A 20,481-nucleotide genomic window follows, 5' to 3' on the forward strand; every position below is an offset into this window, starting at 1 on the left:
GGTGAGATACTCCTCATTTTGAACTTGAGCAGCACATGCTACTGTTATGCATATATTACGTTTAATAGACATGCATATTGCAACATTCGGTTCAAAGATATTTATTAAATCCAATGCAGAAGAATTGAATCCTCGGGGGGATATGTAAATTTACTTTGTTACTCTCTTAGCTGCCCTTGTGTAACCAAGCATGTTGATTGATAGAATATTGAAATTGCTATCCAGGGTACCAGGTTAAAGTTCTGGTTTGAAGACTGGCATTCTTTGTTACTGTCCCTTTATTGATTTAATTGTTGTCACAGTTATCCAAAGGTTTGGAATCTTCAATATCTGTTCTTTATTTCAGGCCTAATGTTACAAATCCTGAAGTGAACAACCCTGATGAGGAGTCACTTGGTAATACTGAGTGTACTACAAATGAAGAGAGCAATGACAAAGCATGTGCTTCCTCATCTTCGACTAGCAATGTTGCTCTTGAGGCTGAAGTTTTCTTCCTGCAAAAAGATGTCGAGAATTTGCAAAAGGAAGTGCAATATATATGCAAAATTCTTTTTCATTCCAAGTAATCAAGAATGATGAAAAAATGATCTTGATGTACACTGGACTCCCAAATCAAGAAACCTTCAACACATTGTTAAATTTTTGTTCCAGGTTTCCATTTAATTATTTTTATGGTTGGAAGGTGGAATGTGTGAGGATGGAAGACCAGTTGCTTCTCACATTAATGAAACTCCGCTTGAACATGCCACACAGAGATCTGGGTTTACGTTTCAACTGCAGTACTGCTACTGTGTCAAATATTGTGCTGACATGGGTGCATGTGTTGCATGAAGTGGTATTTGAAGGGCTAATGAACAGAATTCCTTCCCGATACAAGAACCAAACTTGTTTACCAAGTTCATTCTCCCAGTTCACAAACTGCAGAATCGTTCTTGATTGCACCGAAGTATTCACAGCAGTACCAGGCTCCATGAAAAAGCAGCGGTTGACATATAGTCATTACAAACACAGGAATACATTGAAAGGCTTGCACCAAATGGAACCATTACGTTTGTAAGTAATCTTTATGCAGGGTCAACGTCCGATAAAGATATAGTTCAAAATTGTGGTTTGCTCGAGCAGTTACAGCCAGGTGACTTGATACTTGCAGACAAAGGCTTCCTCATTTCAAATATTGTTCCTCCAGGAGTTAGTGTCAATGTTCCTCCATTCCTAACAACACCACAGTTTTCTGCAGAACAGGTTTTGCAAACCTGATCAATTGCAAGGGCTCGTATCCATGTTGAGCGTGCCATTTGCCGGATAAAAGGATTTACTATTCTGGATTACATTCCACAGTTTCTCTTGCCACATGTATCCAAAATTTGGCAGGTTTGTGCTGCCTTAACAAATTTTCAGTATCCTCTGATTAATGAAGTTAAGGTATTTTACAGACCTACTGATGCGGAATAAGCAAAGAAGCAGTGCACCTGTAATGCGCTCACTCATATAAGTGGAAATTTACATTTTCCAGAACTGTGCTGTGGCTCAAAAATAACATCCATGTTGGCATGAAGTGTAAAACCTACATTGAAATAAAGGTTAATACCAAGGTTTAGTTTATTTGAAAGTACAAGTGTTTCTGGCACAGCATTTCTTCCCTTATGTTTTTGTGTGTTTTCATTCTCTACATTATGTGAAACATTGACATGAGTTTACAATACCGGACCACTCTCCAATTTCTATAAAATTTCGCCTACTTACTCATTTCGGTGTCCTGATTACGTATCTGTAGTTCATATTTGGCTGTCACTTGTTAAAATTGTACATTTACATGTAGAACTTGTAAAATAACCTTGCGATTTACCACGGTGATTGTCCATAGACAGCAATTCGGAACCATCTTTCTTTCGCAATTCGTTAATGGTCTTCCTTTACGTGCAACAATCTTGCTGGCGTCAGACGAGGAATGCCTACGAGGTTAAGGTTAGGCCTGTTAGGTTAGGTTCCATTAGCATAAATACAAATAAAAATTAATATTTTAGCTAAGAGAACTATACCTTGTCTTGCCTGTTGATTTTTTCATGTTTGGGAAAATGGCATCTTCCGTGGAGCTATTGTTCTTATGGTAGGGTTACGTTACGTTAAGAAAACATAGTTTTTTCATTTTTTTTTCTCGATTTCCATACTTCACCGCCAATTATTACATGAAGATTTGTGATTAGGAGTTCACAATTAATGAGTGGGCAAAATTTTATAGAAATTGGAGAGTGGTCGGGTATTGTAAACTCGTTCCAAAACACTTAACATGTATTGTTGATATGTTGTAGTATATTGTGTAACATCATTCCCAGTTCCTAAGAGAATGTTATGATTGTACAGAAGATTTATTCCATTACAAATTAAGTATACATTTCTTGTTTTAGTGATATTAGGTAACTGTGAATAAATAAAAGCCTTGCGCATGGTGATTATTATGTATTCGTTCTTCTTTGTTACCCATGATAATGTGGCTCATCACTAAGTAGCCATGTAAATCCATAGCAACCACCAAGAGACATTAAATTGTTTTTTAACCACTGTTTATCATTCGCTTGAACATTGCTGACAGTGGCTTTAAACATTTTGAAGACAGGAAAAAGGTCCTCCGCAGTGAATACTTTCTTTGCACAGTCTTCCTTCTTTTTTACATTCCAACTACAGTGTTTATCTGTTGCTGAAATATTTCTACAGGCAAATACTAGTAGTGCTGCAATGTGGTGGCATTTGTAGTTTCCTCTTGGGCATGTACAAGATGCCTCCTTCACTTTGCCCGTTGAGAGTAAATTGACCTAAAAAGAAAGAAAAACACTGTTAACTAACTTCTATTCCAAATAACACTAATTTTTATAGAATACTAAATTATGTGTAAGATTTTCCAGAAAAATTGGATAAATACACTGCAATGTTTACAAGGATAGAAGAGAATATGAACCACTTCAAAATGAAGGCTTAGTGTTAGTTTGGTAACAGTATGGTATAGTGAAAACACATTTCTTCAAATTTACAGGAGAAACTACTTACGGAACTGAGTTTCTGTAGACTTTTGGAAGCTCGTGGAAGTGTTTTCTCCCTTCGTTCAACTTATTCGGCCGATAAATCATGTATTTTTCGACATAAATGTATCTCCGATGTATGATAGCTATTGCCACCATAACCGTCGACTATGTGAATCAAATGTTACGCGAGTTCAATTATGTAACCCCCTGTTAGTGTAGCAACCACGTGATTGTTTTACTTAATGAACTGTGAAGGTTGCATTGTGAATTTTTTTTCTAATTTAATTTTCTATGTTTGCCTAACCTTCCGTGAATGGTTTGTGGATCAATTTTCGCTTAAAAACCTTCTGTGAATAGTTTGTACAGCATTTTTCAGTTAATAAGTGAAGGTTGCATTGTGAATTTTTTTCCAATTTAATTTTCTGTTTGCGTACCTAACTGAACCTACCCTTCTGTGAATGGTTTGTGGATCAATTTTTGCTTAAAAACCTTCTGTGAATAGTTTGTGCGGCATTTTTCTGTTAATAAGTTTGGAAACACTGCATATCAGCTGACGATAGACAACGTGAGTCAAGATTTGCCCACCATATTGTGTGTAACGAAAGCGAATTAGCAACGAACAATAAATACTTGTAATGTTAAAAATTACGCTTTTTTCAGTGTAAAAAACAATCCCACGTTCAAAAATGTTTCCTTATGCATAACAGGTAAGTGCAAATGTAAATAATTAGGAAATAAACGAGTGAAATGTGTTTTCACTATACCATACTGTTACCGTTAGTTTTGATGTGCTCTATGAAAGGACAGCACACTAAACACTGTTACTTGTACATGAAAGAAGAAACTTTTTATGATATATTAAATGACATTTCCTGTTCTTGGTGGAATCTACTTCATTTCACATATTTTATTGACCTTCATGAAAATCAAGCTCTTTTCTAAAGTTTGAGAGTACTTTTTTCAATAGTTAATGGCTACAGTTCATATGACTCATGTTTTTCATGCAGTATGTGCACCCAGAAATTTTTTAAAATATGAAGGAGTTCAGGCTGCTGAGGAATTGGTGAGACGTTGGTCCTACTAGACATCTTGGTTGCATGTAGTTTCCACATGTAAATGAAAAATATTCAAACAAAACTATAAAAAATATATTTAACTCAGAGCTCTGTACAATGGAAGTGAGTATATGGAAGAATAAAATATAATACCTTAATATTTTTCACTTCAAAGTTATGTATGATAACATTTTATTTTATCTTTTTCATATTTTTTTACTAACTTGTCAAATTGTAAAATAAAATTTGATGTATTCTAACATATGTAATTACTAGAAATGTTAAACCCTTGTAATAGTGTGTTGATATATGTTATTGTAAATGAATTGACCTGTTCAACATCATGTACATTATGATCTAATGAATGGAAAATAAATTAATGAATATTTTATTTTACTTTAACACTGAAATCTGTCTATTAAATTTAATGAAGTTGAAATTTTCAAGGGTGTACATGTCAGTCACGGTTCTGATTGTTTTTCAAATTCTCCTAGCATGAAGACTAATTTGCAATCATTGTCACACGAAATTTGAACCTTCCTTAAAGTAATGAGCACTGTTTGGATTTCGAAAACTAGTTATTTATGTTGAAAAACACAACTTCAAAATTACCTCACGCATGCATGCTTCCCATGGATAATGTATTTTCCATTGACAAGCGACGGTAAGTTTCGTAGACTTTTGGGAATTAATGTAGCAGTAAATCGGAACCTTAGTAGAATGCATTCAGGCACTTTTAATGCTAAGAGAACCAAACCTGGTCTGCCTAACCTAACTGCGAAGGTATATATTAAAAAAAAAATCTTAAGTAATCGCTAAAACTTCGCAGTGTGTTAACAGAAGTAAATGAAAATCAAACTATATTAAAATTGCATGATAAAATCGCAATAAAACCAAAGGAAATTGGGCCGTTAATTCACAGTAATTTTGTACATTACTAATATCTGCTACATTCCCGCCCTTGCTGCTTAATATTTATTAACAACATTTACCTGTAGACAGGTAAATGTTGTTAATTACATGTTCAAATTCTCGCAAACAAATACGTTGATGCAGGAAGTGATAAGAGAAACAAATAATATTTTAATTATTCACTCGTTACGTTAATTTGTACTGAGAAGTTTGATAATAATGGGTTGTCCAACATACTAGTAATAACGAGACATTCTCTTCACAGTATTGGTCCGCAATATGTTGCAGCTTTTAACGACGCAAAGTTACAAATTGCACCCAATTTTCTTTAAAAAGGATCTCTGAGAGAGAACATTACTCAAATTTCACTTACCTCCACGTCGTAACTTTTCTTCTTCATGCTGGCGCTGATGGACCCACGAAGAAAAGACATATCTCCATCATACGTAACTTTATCGACGTGGCCTGAATCAACAGCATTTTCACCTCGTTCTACAAGTTTCACTTCGTCGTGGAAGTACTCCACAATTGCATGGAACTTGATCGAAGTCATAACCTAGTCTTAAAAACAACGCACCTGCCCTTCAATAGCTTCCTTAGCAACCAGTTGTTTAGAAACAATATGGCTGCCTATCAACGGACGTGACGTCATGACTTAACCAGTCCATAGGATCATTTACAATCCACATGAGTCAGCGACCATAGAAGGTGCATCATGTTTCAAAGGTAAATTTTACACATGGCTGTGATAGGTCGCACATAAAGAAATTTTGTAAGGGGGGTTGTGGGCTTTGGCCCCTATCTACCTGCAACACACATACCACTGATAACAATAAAAATTATCTATGCAAAAATAAAATTTTAAAAAAGGCAGCAAGATAACTTTGAAGGATGGAAACATGAACAAGTTGCTTGGGAAAAAGAAAGGTTGGATCATACATTATTATTAATAGTTTTACTGTTAACAAAAATATTGCATGTAAATTTTATTTCTGTTATTAGTTATTGACAGTGGCGGCGATTGGGTCCCAAAACTGGGTGGGTGGGGTGTCAAGGACAGTTTACTTTCCCTTAGTAGATAAGGTTTAGAATGGTGCAGGGGGCCAAAGTGGCAAAAAGTAAGGGGAGGGCAACTGCCTCACCACGCCCCCCCTTAATCGCCGCCATTCGTTATTGTAGTTTTCGACCCTCCACTCGAAGTTGCAAATATTGGTGGCGATGATAGGAAAAATTTAAAAGAAGGGAGCAGAATAGCAATGGTATGCAAAAATCCCAAAATGTTCGAAAGTTTACACAGAATACAGAGCATGGTAATAATGTTACAATTGAATTATAATCAAAATATTAAAAATAAAAACTGAGGGGGACAAGGTCAACGGCTATTCTTGAGGGGTGTCCACACACACAGTTTCGCTTTAGCGTCAACACTGGCAAATGCTATGATGCATATTTCTCACTATTACAGTTCCTGAGATATTCATTAGTTCGAAAAGCAGACGGATGATGCACATAATTTAAAGTGGAATAACTTATTGGGTGTTATATTTTCAGTCTTATAGACAATCGTCGTACAGTGGGATCCATAAGTATTGCTCAGCAAATTGTCCATGACTATTTTCGTTGGTATTCATCTTCATCCTACGTATTTTTATGGACTGTATTTTTACGTATACTGGTTCAGAGGTCGTAAGCAGATTGTTTGGTGTTTTGTATCAGTTCTTGAAGCTCTCATTGCATAAAACAAAGGGAGTTAACGTGGTGATGGACAATTTGCTTGGTAATACTTATGGATCCCACTGTACAAGGGGTTCGTCATTTAGTTTCCGGTGACCCACATTTCAATCGTTTTAGTTCCAGCTTTAAAACTACAAGTCCAGTCCCGATTACCATATCTGTAAAAAGTGGGACTTAAAAATAAACTCTGGGTATATATATATTTTTAAAGTACGAAACTTCGATTTTTCAGTCAACAAGGCGTATATTTTTTTAAACAACAGACTGATTTCAGCTACGTAACTCCGTGTTTACTTATGCGAAACAATCGACATGGTCCTCGTGCACGATTCCGCCAATTTTACGACAAACATCAGAAGATCCTGGCCTCCACTTTCGTTTGCAATCGATCCCTCTGACGTCAGAGCGAACTCTGGGGGTGTGGTTTGACGTCACAGCTATTCGGGACAAGGAACCTAGGAATGAACGAAACTCTCTGCAGGTGCCAAATATGTTACGTAACGCAGTTCTATATGCAAACAAATAGAGCATGCAGGCATAAAGTTTCTCGCAAATACCACCACTTATTAATTATGCGAATCCGTAAGGTTAAATGGGTCATGCTTTCAGGAATGGAGGGTAACATTAATTTATTTCGTCACGTTTATACTTTCAAGGTTAACCGTGATCATTACGACGGACGATATGGCGAAATATAGGGCACAACTACTACAATTGAAATAAAGGGTGTCAGGTTCGATTGCAGGCTGAGTCACATCGCATCTGATCTTACTTTAAACTGTATGTCCAGTCCAGATTAGCTTTTTCTGAGTATAAAGAGGGTTTCAAACTTCAACGAATACATAAGCTTCATTGTGTTTCCTGGGATTACAACCCGAAACCCGGTAACGATTTCGTAAACGAAGGGCCTGGATTTCAGTCCAGGTTCGCGTTTTTTCATATATTCATCATCGTCGTCACGATTAGCTTAAACAGACATGAAAGCGACGCAAATTCGTCACGACGCTCGTTACACAGCGTTATGGAGGAGAGATTACAATATCTGAATTTGGTATCACGAAACTTAACACATTTACCGATATATCGCGTCTACAATATTTTACGATTTGTTGACTGGTATATTTTGCTCGCAAAGTCGTCCGTAGAATTTTCACCGCGACCAGGGATACCCTATTTTGTTAAGTGAAAACAGGAACTTCTTTTTTAATTTTCGAAAACAACTGTACTTGTTTAATGTAATTGTAAAAGCATAACAACACGATATCATGTTCATGTGAACGCAGATGCGAGTTGTGTCCGAGATAACAAGACGCGCTAGATGGCCTGTATAAATTTCTGATTAACAACCTCTTCAAAGATGATCATATTAGCATTCGAAACAAGCGTGACATTTGCCATGTTATGACAAGCTATGCTTATTTTAAACGTTTGAAATCTTGTAAGGATTCGCAGAAAACTCGGACGTTTTTATTCTGAGAAGAAACACCGTTTTTATTATCTAAAAAGACTTGCCCGGGGAAAAGAGGGCGTATGGCAATCCTGGCCGTGACGATACGCGCATAATCAAAGCTGGAGCCTTAAACCCAGCTCGAACTGTCTTGGCAATATTGTCTTCGCGAAACACCTTCTGTGCGATAAGGGGAGAAGGCTGGTTAATGATGTAAAGATTTATTGATTGATTTCGTTAATTTTACTTCACTTTCCTACCACTTTTCGCTACTCGCGAAGATGAGGATGAGTGATGATATGATGAAAGGACGTTCACAAAGAACCCAGAGACCCTGGCGTGGTAGCGCGCTGTGCTAACCACTCCGGCATTGAGGTCGGCGTAATTAGGTAAAGAACGCACAACGAGAACACCATGCTTTGAGTACGAAACCACCACGCCGTCTGCTCCAGCCCTTAGGCCTCAATTACAGCCAATCAATTTCATTGTGGTTAACAGGGAAGCGAGTTCGAGGTTGTACTTCCAGATTGAAAGTCTACATGACAGACATGCGCATCAATTACGTAAAAAAGTTGGCAACCTTTACTTCTGCTGTACTACCTAGCGAGGACTCATCAAATCGGGGACATATCTAGAAATATATTTGTAAATGGGTTTTCCAATATTTGGCTTTGGGAGACTCCCTGTACTAGTTGTGTGAGATGAGAATATATCTTTAGGGGCTATCAGACCGAAGCGACACGCGACGTGCTCTCTTTAGTTATAATGACCTCCGTAGCGGAGTGGTTAGCACAGCGCGCTACGACGCCAACGGTTCCAGGTTCGAATCCCGGCTCGGGTGGTCTTTGTGAATGACACTTCATCATTCATCACATCATCACTTATCTCCATCGTCAGGACTGGCCAAGTGTCAGGAAAGCGACGTAACTAACTCAATCAAAACCTTCAGCCTATACTATAAGACCCTACTTCAAACTACTTTCAGTCCCAACTTAAAAATTCTTGACTCAATTTGAATGACTGGAAAGTGTTCAAATGTTCTATTCCAAAGGAGGAAGAAAAGGGTCGTAGAATCTCGGAACGCCAAGCGTTTAACCTTGTAATGAACAAACAGGAGTGGGCGGAGAGCTGCATCTGTTGTGTCTGCCAAGGCAAACCTCTGGATCTCACTTCAGCAAACTCCCAAGCGTAGACGTCGCTTCGCCAGTGTTTGCATTTGCACAAAGGAAAGGAGCGCGAAGATAATACACCGAACACAGCGATCTCAAACTCCTGATACGGTCCACTAAACTCTGCTTTTAGTCCCTTGCCGGTAGTCCAAATTAGCAATTAGTGCTGATTGATGAGTTTAGATGAAAATGACTCAGATTACCCAAGATGAACATCAACAACGGAACTAACATACAGAAAAATCTAATCTATTTATTTCAAGTCACGTGGTTTCTCTTACGCAACTTCATTCTTGAGGGATAGATCAAGCCACTGAATACTATTGAAGTTCTAAAAGATAATCCATTTTTTTTACTTGGAGTGAGAGTAGCCAATAAAGAAAGATTCAATTAAGTGATGTTACATCTCCCCGTACGACATGGTACGGGGAACAAACTTGCTAAATTATTAGGTACACAAATTAATTCTCAGCCACTAAATTAATTCGCCTATTATACTTTATCGTGTGGCCGCGGTGGCTCAGTCGGTAACGCGTCTGACTAATATGCTAAAGGTCCCGGGTTCGATCCCCGGCCGGTTCAAATCCGGGAACTTTTCTAACGGTGGAAGCGGCCCCGGCGCCTACCCAGCGTCGAATAACATGGGTACCTGGGGGAAACCCTGGGGGGTAAAGGCGGTCAGGGGCGTGATGCTGATCACATCACCCCCACTCACGACCGGATCAAGAAAGTGTGGGGCGTTACCCCCTATACGCCTTCATGGCGTGGTGCTATGCACAGGGGAAAACTTTACCTTTACCTTTTTTTATTACACTTTATCGTTGCGATTGCTCAATTAAAACTTTCCCCGCCATATTTGGGCACTCCCAATACCAACCCAAGACGCCAAAATGCCAGACTAGCAGACGAGGTAACATAACGAAGCAGAAAGTGAGGACGATGTCTGTCCTTTGAGAAGCAACACGTCAGGCACTGCACGCATTTTGCATGTCAACTGAAGAAAAATGCCGCTGGAGCAAAGGAAATAAGTTTGTTCGGCCTTGAGTCGAGATGCTGTATCATACGGCACCTGTAAGCAGAGCCGGATTAAGACGAAATTGGGCTTGATGCTTCGGTGAAAAATAAACACAACGACGTTATAGTTACGCCACAGCGCAAAAAATAATAGTAACTGTATAATAAGTAACGCTGTGTCTAGGCGTCCGAAATTGGGGCTCCAAATTTCATTCTAAGATTTATTTTCAGGTTAATATAGCAAAAGAAAACTGTTCAGCTTTCGGAAAATTCTCGTCTGTTTTCATCTGGGCCTATTTCAGGAATGGGCCTAATGCTGCAGCATCAATAGCACCAACCTTAATCCGGCCCTGCCTGTAAGAAGTAGTTTCAGCGATTCCGGGAAGTGAATTTTAATCTGGAAGACGAACAGAGTCCTGGACAGCCAAAGTAAGTGGAGAATGAAGAATCTGTTGAACGAAAATAAAATAAAAAATCAATGTCAATTGATTCCTCTGAGTAACGATATTTAGAGGAAAAGACCATTTACAGGCAGAGGCAGGTGATGTTGCTGCATGATAATGCAGGCCGCACACGGCAGAAAGAACTAAGGAGCTACTCTCTTTATGGAATTGGGAAGTTCTGCCTCATGGGCAGCTACTTCCCTGGCCTGGCCCTTCAGACTATCCCTGCAGCACTATGTAGTGAATTCCCACGTCAGAAACATTCAAGAGGTGGGAAATGGCATTGTTCAGTTTGGAGAGACTAAACCAACTTCCGTTCTATTAGCAGGGGATTCGCCAGCTGCCGGAAAGATAGCAAATATGTATAAATTCCAATGGAGATTACTTCGCCGATTAAAATATAAAACTATTTTTCATGGATAAGCATTTTCTGTCATTAAAAAGGGTACAGAATTAATTTGTATAACTAATAGAACGGTATTAAGCGGTATGTGCAACGAGAAGTTAGTATCCGACGAAGTACCAGAGGTAGTGGCGGAATTCGTTGACCGCTTTAATGCAAGCGGTCATTCGTTCAGATTCCTAGTACGAACCTCGAAACTTTTTTACCCAACATCGTGAGGTCCAGGGGTTCTTTATTCACAATTTTCCATCTGGACGTTGTTAAGTTCGTACTCGGGTGGATGTACGAGTAAGTTTTGAGCCAAAATACGCATAAATTGGATATTGGTGGGGAAAAAATGTGTGGGGGGTAAAGCTACTTGGAAAGCAGTACTAGCGTACTCTGGTCTAGAAAACCAGATACGAGGAGCTATATAACGAAAAATCGCTTGGCCACTGCCATCGAAGGATTTGCCATAGTTCAAAGACATCAGAAGAGCTATTTCCCTTCCCAGCACCACATGAGAGACAGATCTGACTTACGTTGATCAGAGCCACGTCTGGACAGATGAGCTTCCTCTTGAAGAGCAGCGGGATTTCGTGGAGGAAGATTGGAATAGGATCCACGCGGCCGTTGGCCACGGCCTTCCTTACATTCCCGGCCATGAAGAGAGACGACGCCCTAAAAATACCTGAAAGAGATAAAGAAACATTGTAACTAAACGTGGCCAGAAAGAAGAACGATAAATAGTGACTGTTTCCTGTCCAAGTCACTTCCTTGGCAATGAAGTGTGATACATAGGATGTTCACGTACAGATGCACAAGTATTGCTCGGCAAATTGTCCCCGACTATTTTCATTGATTTTTTTCTCTGGCTTCATTAATTCATTTACTTTGTTTAACGTTGCATTTGTCACTTTTGGCTAATCGCGACGATGAGAATGATGAAGGAACAGTTACAAACATATGGACGACACAAAGCCCCACAGAGAATTAATTATACTGACTGAGTCCAGGCACCAGAGCCTCGTTGGCCTACCGGGATGTACTACGTGGATTTGAGGTTGATTTTGAATGCTTTTTTCCCCTCTTTCATCCTTTACGTATGCTGGTGCAGACATTGTCAGCATCTTGTTTCAATGCTTGAAGCTCACGTTTCTTCAAACAAGACGAATAAACATAGTGATGGACGATTTGCTTCGTAATACTTACGCATCCCACTCTATATACACACAGGAGGAAACTGCCGCTGTCGGGAACTTACTGGAAAACGCGCAATGTACTACAACTTGAAAACTACTTTAATTTTCTCATTCTTCTTTCCGTAAATGTTGGAAGTTCTTTTTCTTTGTAGATCCTTCTTATCTCTCTATGTCCTTCATTTGCAGTCTGGAATCAACTTTTTAATAAAATATCTCCGTTATAGCACTGCTTGGCATGTCCTTGCTCGTGTCACGCGATCGTCCATTCAGATCACTTGGAAATGTTCGACTGCCTTGAGAAGATGGCATGCGAGAAACTAGGTGATGTTCAAAAGCGTGCGCTTCGAATGGACTCAATCATTCGCGTGTACAGCGAGTTCGTACAGCATTTGCTCAATTAATGATCTCTTCCTTCCAAAGCAAAGGGTTTTCGGAAAAATTAAATAATAGCAGAAATATGGCACAGTTGTTGCTATCTCAACGACGCCTTGGAAGTAGACAAATTTGCACAAGGAATGTCGTTTAATAAAGCACGAACAGGGTTTGGTTATCTCGGGCACGAAATTAAGTGTTTATTCGTACTCCATTCTGTTAGAACCTGACTCACAGCACGGGACTACAAAGCCAACTTATCGTTATTTAATTTGCTTCTGTCGATCATAATGTTAATATCCAATGTTCTCTCTCTCTTTTTTTCTTTCTTATTTTAGCTATGATGCAGAAATCATATTTAAATACAAGCCAAGTGTTTATCAAGAGTTTTCAATCTAGGGAGTATAAAGGCAAATTAAAATAGAAAATTATCATAAATCACATGTTAGCGAAAAATTTAGGGTGTATGAAGGAAATTTGGGGGACGTACTAGGGGGTGTAAATAAATAGATAACAAAATTATTTTTTTAATATGGATCGTATCTTCGAATTTCCTGAGTTACATTTCTTTAAGATTCAGGACCTCCGATGGCGCACTGGTAGCGTCGTCGCCTTGTAATAAAGGGGTCCCGGATTCGATACCCGGTGGAAAAACATAGTGGTTCGGATCCCACTTTAAACTGTAGGTCCAGTCCCGATTAACCTTACTGTGCATAAAGTGGACTTAAAACCCCAAATCAACCAACCAAATCTTTTAGATTCACTTCACGCACGGAGGTTCATCGTGACTGGACCTGCCATCTCGAAGTGAGATCCGAATCAATATGTGCTCAGACCGGAAAACGAACCAGGGATTTCGATTACAAGACGACAGCGTTAAGCGGAGCGCTATCTGGGAGATCCATCAATTTTTATAAGGACTGATTGATTTGGTTTATTTTACTTGGCTTTTCTGCCACTTTTGACTAATCGCATAGATGAGGATAAGTGATGATATGGTAAAATTGATGAACGGACACTCACAAAGAACACCCATACCTGGGCGACCAGGGACCCCTATATATTACCATAGATATTACTGTCGAGTCATACAATGTAGGGAAATTAATTAACGAACCAGATCAATGAAAGTGAAGCATATTATCATGTGTACTTGTTACAAAACAAGAAAATGACTTGTACACGTGTTGAACAATGCAGTAACAATCCGTAAAGAACGCAAAAATAATCCCACGGACCCAGTGGCGGATTAAGCTTCCTCGCCGCCCCTAGGCACAAACTTAATGTGCGCCCTTCTCAAAAGAAAAGTAGTAACTTATTTGCAGTATTTTTACAGGCTAATATAAAAATTAGCGAACATACTGAAATAAAAATAACAAAGGATAAAAATCAATAACAAACAACGTTTTCAGCATTCTGATTAATTCCATGGCAATTGTAGACTCATTCAGACACCACTCGGCAGGATCGTCACTAACGAAATTTGAGCTCTCACTGTCACAATCAGGAACTCCTGCGAACTGAGGGGACACTACCTCAAGTGCACTTTCTTCCTCCAGTAAACCCACAATATTTTCGACATTTTGCATTTCATAGAGTTCACTCGATGTAGCCGCTTCCACTTCAATTTTTGAACTGCTTCAGGAAATCACTTGTTCCTTTCGCCTAAAAAACGTGTCCACTGTACGTAACAAGCTTTTTCTGTAAGGATGCTTCTCTTTCTCGTTTTTCGTTTGGAAGTTTACGATAAGCCGCCCCACTTAACTTTGTTCGCTTCATGCTGCCTACTGCATAAAAAAAAAAAAACACCAAATCGCAAACGCACTAGCAACAAACTGAATGCACCAGCCAGAGAATACAGTAAGACAAAAACTAGTTGCGGTCCACGCGAAAGGTGCAGTCACTCACTCACTTATCAGCAGTGTTTATGTGTTTTATTTTTTTTAAGACTGGCATTGTTACAGATGCGAGTTTCAAACAATCAGCCTTCTTTCCTGCCTGGCCATTAACAAACGCTTAGTGGAAGATCGAGTGGTATGTATTTACAAAAACAAACCAACATTGTCATTGCAAGCGATAAAAGCCACAGCAAGCTTTAAGGCTCCTTCATACCGCGACGAAAACGCCCAGTGCAGACGTTCCGTTTTAAACAGATTTTTCAGTTACGAGCAAAGATAGGACCTCGGGGTTTGTTTTCTATCCTTCAGAAAATATGGCTGCGTATCTCCTACAAAGCCGAAATTTAAAAAAAAACCTGCTTAATAAGTAAATTGGGCATAAAAATGTGGAAAACCGTAATTTTCACAGGCAATTATCTCGTTAACCACACAAGCTTATGGAAAACTGTTTTGTTGGGGATATGCAATGTTCATTGTACTTGACATTAACATCATCACTGTAGAAGTCAGTTTTCCTATTTTGAGACTGTTTGAAAAAAACGAAACCCTTGCAATACGTAAAAGTCTCCCTGCACTGTGGCGACATCTCGTGCAGATAGTTAGAAGCGTTCTAAACCCCACCCACATTAGAACGCGGAGGGATACAACAAAATAGCTCGTGAAGACAAAACACGATCGCATGAGACAGGGAAGTGTGCTTGCGTCAACTGGACGTGTTCAATTGCAAAATATGGGTGACGGCAGAAAGTGTGTTTGGCGTAAGATGTGGGCTCCGAGAAAATCGTCTGCTGCAGAAACAACAATGAAGTTTCAAGCGCTACAAAATAGCCGGAAAAATAAGGGTTCAGAATGAAATATAAATAATACCTATCCGTTTACTACATAATCAAATGGGGAAGTATTTATCGGTTTCCATTAGACGTTTACATTGTACGTACGTAAACCAGTAACGTTATTTTGAGTAATTCAATTAAACCGGTGTCCTTGGCAAATATTACGCTATAATACGTAGAACAAGTTAGCTGGGGGTCCGGACCCCCCCCCCCCGAAAGGATTATGAAGTACTAAAATTAAATAATATAAATATACTCCTTTAGCAATTTTTGCATATTCGATGGATAATTTCCTCTGAACGGGTATTGGAAGGAAGGATTATAGCTATAAATATAATACGGCTTTGAAGTATAGCACCCGAAATACTTATCAAGTACTACTATTTTTACTCTGAATATTTTGGAAGGCAATGATTAGGATTGAGATCATAAGGCTTTGAAAGACAAAGGATTTATTTAGGGCGTCTGGACCCCCTCCCCCAAACGAAAAGATTACCAAGTAATAAAATAATAACAATACTCGTTTAGCATTTGTTGTATATGATGGTTGTTAGCTTTATCTGAAGAGACTGAACTTATTGGAAGGCAAGGATTATATTGGGATAGCACGGCTTTGAATGATATTACAAAGAAGGTTTATGCATACTAGAATTTGACTAGAATTTGAATTTAAAATTTTGGGAGCGTCAGCACTTAGGCTATTTTGCTCCCGTCACATTATACGGGGGCCAGCCCCTTATCATGACATATAACAACTCTAACGTTGCATAAATAAAAATCTTAAAATGTTCTGACTTCTGTTAAAAGCTGAGGCTGTAAACGGGCACTCAGCACACACAAAGACAAAAAACAGGACAACACACACAAAATTATACTGGCCATAGTGCCAGTCGCCAGAGCCTCGTTAGTATTTAGTCCAGGGTGCACTACGTGGAAGTGAGGTTGACTTTTGGGCGCCTACGTGGAAGGTCACCCCTTACACCCCTTTATGCATACTACAACTCATAACAATATGTATACAATATCTATCAGAAACTTCACTGTATCTAACATTTATTTCGTTATGCAATTATGGAAATTAAGTGTCCCTTTTCTGTCAAATATGTAACACCTGCACATGCCATCAAGACGAAGAAAGTAACTTTCTGGAAATTTGACGAAGAGCTTAACGCCAATATCGTGAACACCACACATAATTACTATTACCACGTGTAGGGTAATAGTAATTATTACACGGAGAAGGTACTGTATCTTTGGTCTGTGGACACAGAAAGGTGTTAAAATAGAATACATCCAGAGAGATGATCAATTCTGGAAGAAGAATATGGAAACGCAGCTACAACAATTCTATGTTGAGTGTCTACTACCAAAACTTGCCTATCCACGGCACACGTGTTCAATGCAGATCCGAAATCCCACGAGAGTAATCCAAGCCCAAAATAGAAGGGAAGAAAAAAAAAACACCGGCAAACTGATCAAGAAGGAGAATCTTTCTAAACGAGGTAACCTTTGTAGGTAACGTATGCACTGTTTGTGGCATAGTTGGAAGTAGTTATTTCTGGGAGGCCTACACATAACGTACAGCAACAGATTTTACTATAGTAAGTATTTAGAGGCTAATTTCTTCATGAATTTGAACTTATTTATGTATTGCAGTGCACAGGAGGCGTTTTGTATAGCAACAGAGAATACGTTTACCTTTGAGACTGATTTTGTCATATAAATTGTTCGCAAAGTAGCTATTATTAGCTTATGTAACGTAATGTACAGAAACACAGGGCGCTTTCCAATTATTGTGAGAATTTCGTTGTCATGTATTTGTTCTTATTGTATTACATAGTGTATCTACGTGCACTGCTGTTCATGAATATTTAAGAAGCTCATTGTTTGTGTCCGTGTATGATTTTTTTTTATTTTTGTAGCCCAGTAATTTTTTACCTGTTTGTCAGAATTTTTTCTTTTCTTGTTATTTGTACTTCAAATAAGCAAAAATTGGAATAGTATACAGGGTGGGCCAGATTCAATTGGGCAGTTTTCGAACATTAGTAACCAATAAATCCAACAGCATACGGAAAAATTGGAAAGTACATTTTGTTGTCGATAGATGGCTGCATCATACGGTATGCTGTGAACGAGGTTGATCGCTGGATTGGCCGTCGAGGGCCTGTGGACTGGCCAGCCCGATCACCCGACATCAACCCACCAGACTTTTTCCATTGGGGTTACCTCAAACACAAGGTGTACGCTAATCCCATTGACAGTGAGAAACATATGCGTGAGGTAATTGTTCAGGAGTTCAAGAATGTTCAGGTTAACATGCGTAGGAAGGCGTGTGAAAATGTTGCTTTGCGTCTACAAGCCTGTGTTGACTTAGATGGTGCCCAGGTCGACCACTATCTTAAAAATCAATGACTTATGTGTGTGTGATTCCATTTTTGTAACAATTTTATAGCCGTTGGAATTGTTAACATTTGTCAATAAAAATAAAATGAAGAAAAAATAAAAATAACATCTAATCAAAAGCTGCCTAATTGAGTCTGGCCCACCCGGTATATCTACATAAGAAACTGTTACTTAAGCAAGAAAAATAAATGTACCTCGAGAAAAACCAGTCTACTCCGTTCCCTGCGATGTAGATGGCAAGGTCTGTTCTCATCATCCCATTCATTACTCTTCACCACGAAATAAACTTTATCTGCAGAAAATAATACAGAAAGACTACTAATTCAGTAACGCACAACTTTGCTCTCGTTGTAAAAGCAAAGTTGTAAAACTACAATTTTAGCATACGTGTAGTTAATTGTACATGATCAGAATGATATATGTATATCTTATGGAACACTGTCCATTCAATGAACCTGTTGTGATCACTGACTGGACAAACTGAAGAAATGTTTAAATATAAACAGTTCATATTATTAGATTACTATTGTTAATAAATGTTATAATAAAAACAATGTATTGCCGGCTCCCGTGGCGGAGTGGTTAGCACATCGCGCTACGACGCCAGGGGTCCCGGGTTCGAATCCTAGCCTGGGCATCGTTGTATGTGAGCAGTGGCGCAGGAATGTTTTGAATTTGGGGGGTACAAAATTCAATATAGGCTATATATATATATATATATATATATATATATATATATATATATACACACGCACACACACATACTACTTCAAACCAAGTGTCACAATAATAATAATAATAATAATTATTATATTTAATTAAATTAAAATATTAATTAAATATGTAAATTAATTAATAATGAATTATTATTATTTCATGAATAGGTAAAATATAGTAAAATAATATAGATATAACAGCACGTATTTATTATCTAGCTTACGTGTAGTTAAGATCGACAAGATTTGCATAAAAACAACTGCCCTGGCAAGGAATTTAATGTCAAATAGAAAAATAATTGAATATTTATTAAATAACAAAAAAGGAGTTGGATCCAATTAATGAAAAATAAAGTTCCTGATTATGGATGATATTAGTAGTGTCCATAAATGTTTGGAACCCTTCAAAGCTGTATGCGTCAAATTCCTTGCCTTTCAATAAGTTCAGCGGAAATAATCATCGAACAAAAGCCAAACAATATTTTGATTATTTACTTTTACTACTTGGTAAGTCTTTCGGGGAGGGGGATCAGGAACCCCCCCTTAAATACGTCCTTGATATCTAAGTATAATGTGAAATATTATATTTTAGAAAAACACACACGAATGTCCTGTTATTTAATGCATATTTTGCATAAATATTTTTTCTTTGTTTTTCTTAGAATTAAAAAAAAAAAAAAAAACAGATTTTAAAACCAGATAAAAATTCTGAAACATATAAAGCTCTGGACCTCGTTCGGGGTTTGTTTTAATTTAACGGAACGGAAAATCAGGAGTTTTAAATGTGAAAATTGCGAACAAAGATACATCTATTCATTTTAATGCAGGTTGAGATTAAAGGGGATGAGGAGGATCTTGGTCCACCCCAACCAGAAATAATCATCTCCCACCCAATGGATATAGAAATTACATTATTAAATATATAATACTTATGGAGTTCCACTTCAGTTCTTTTCATTCTAATTTTAAAGTGCCATAGCTACGCATAAAAATATCTTAAACAATTTATGGCAGATGTGTACCACATCCAATGCCTTTTAGAAGCCATGTATTTGGTATTTTCTCAGACACCTATGGGGCGTTGTATTAAAAAAGAAAATAAAACTCGAGTTGAGATGGTTCCCGATCAACTCGTAAGAAGTCTAAGTTTGAAATATTTGTGAAACATTTGACAAAGCATTTATTTCTTATATAATTACAATTAGCTGTACCTAATGACACTCTGCAAGCCCTTTATCATTACATATACAAAACCGAAATCCTTCAGATCTCAGAGGAAACAAGGGAAGTTATATGCTCAGTCGTTGGTGGACAATATGAAGAGCCGGCCAAGGTTTCTTTTCATATGTAATGGTATTAAATGCAGGTGCATGCGTGTGTTTTTGGGTGACATGTCAATATCTCGTTTATGTGAAAAGGTAAACTTTAATGTAAGGAAAAGCATGTGCGCGTCACAGTTAAAAATTTTCGCATCTACAGAGAAAATCCAAAACGCATTCCCACCTCGCCGGCCTCCGTGACGATGGGGGTTAGCATAGCGCGCTATGACGTCAGAGGTCCCAGGTTTGAATCCCGGCCTGGGCATGGGTGTTATTTGTGAGTGTATATCAATTTCATCATATCATCACTCATCCTCATCTCCGCGATTAGCCAAAAGTGGCAGAAATGCGAAGTAAAATAAATGAATCAAACACCTTGTGAATCCATCCAATCCAAAATATACCAATAGAACCTGCAGTGAATCTCATTTATGTCGTTCATTCATCTGACTAATGTAATGTACAGTTTGACTTTAGGGTTTAACTTAAAATGGCGTTGTGTTTGTGTTGCATTCGATATCACAATTAGATTATAAGCAATTAATATCCAATTATAAGTATACCC

General features: G+C 38.3%; 1 protein-coding gene across 1 annotated transcript in view; it reads right to left on the reverse strand.

Annotated features, from left to right (window-relative positions):
- Positions 1–20,481, reverse strand: part of LOC145991083 (succinyl-CoA:acetate/propanoyl-CoA:succinate CoA transferase-like) — an 80,611-nt gene that overhangs the window by 29,145 nt on the left and 30,985 nt on the right. Inside the window, exon 3 of the mRNA XM_083126810.1 lies at positions 11,716–11,864. Coding sequence (XP_082982936.1) covers positions 11,716–11,864 — 149 coding nt within the window. The remainder of the gene's footprint in view (positions 1–11,715; positions 11,865–20,481) is intronic.

The sequence above is a fragment of the Lepisma saccharinum genome, chromosome 8 (assembly GCF_977018435.1).
Source record: "Lepisma saccharinum chromosome 8, izLepSacc3.1, whole genome shotgun sequence".
Taxonomy (NCBI): domain Eukaryota; kingdom Metazoa; phylum Arthropoda; class Insecta; order Zygentoma; family Lepismatidae; genus Lepisma; species Lepisma saccharinum.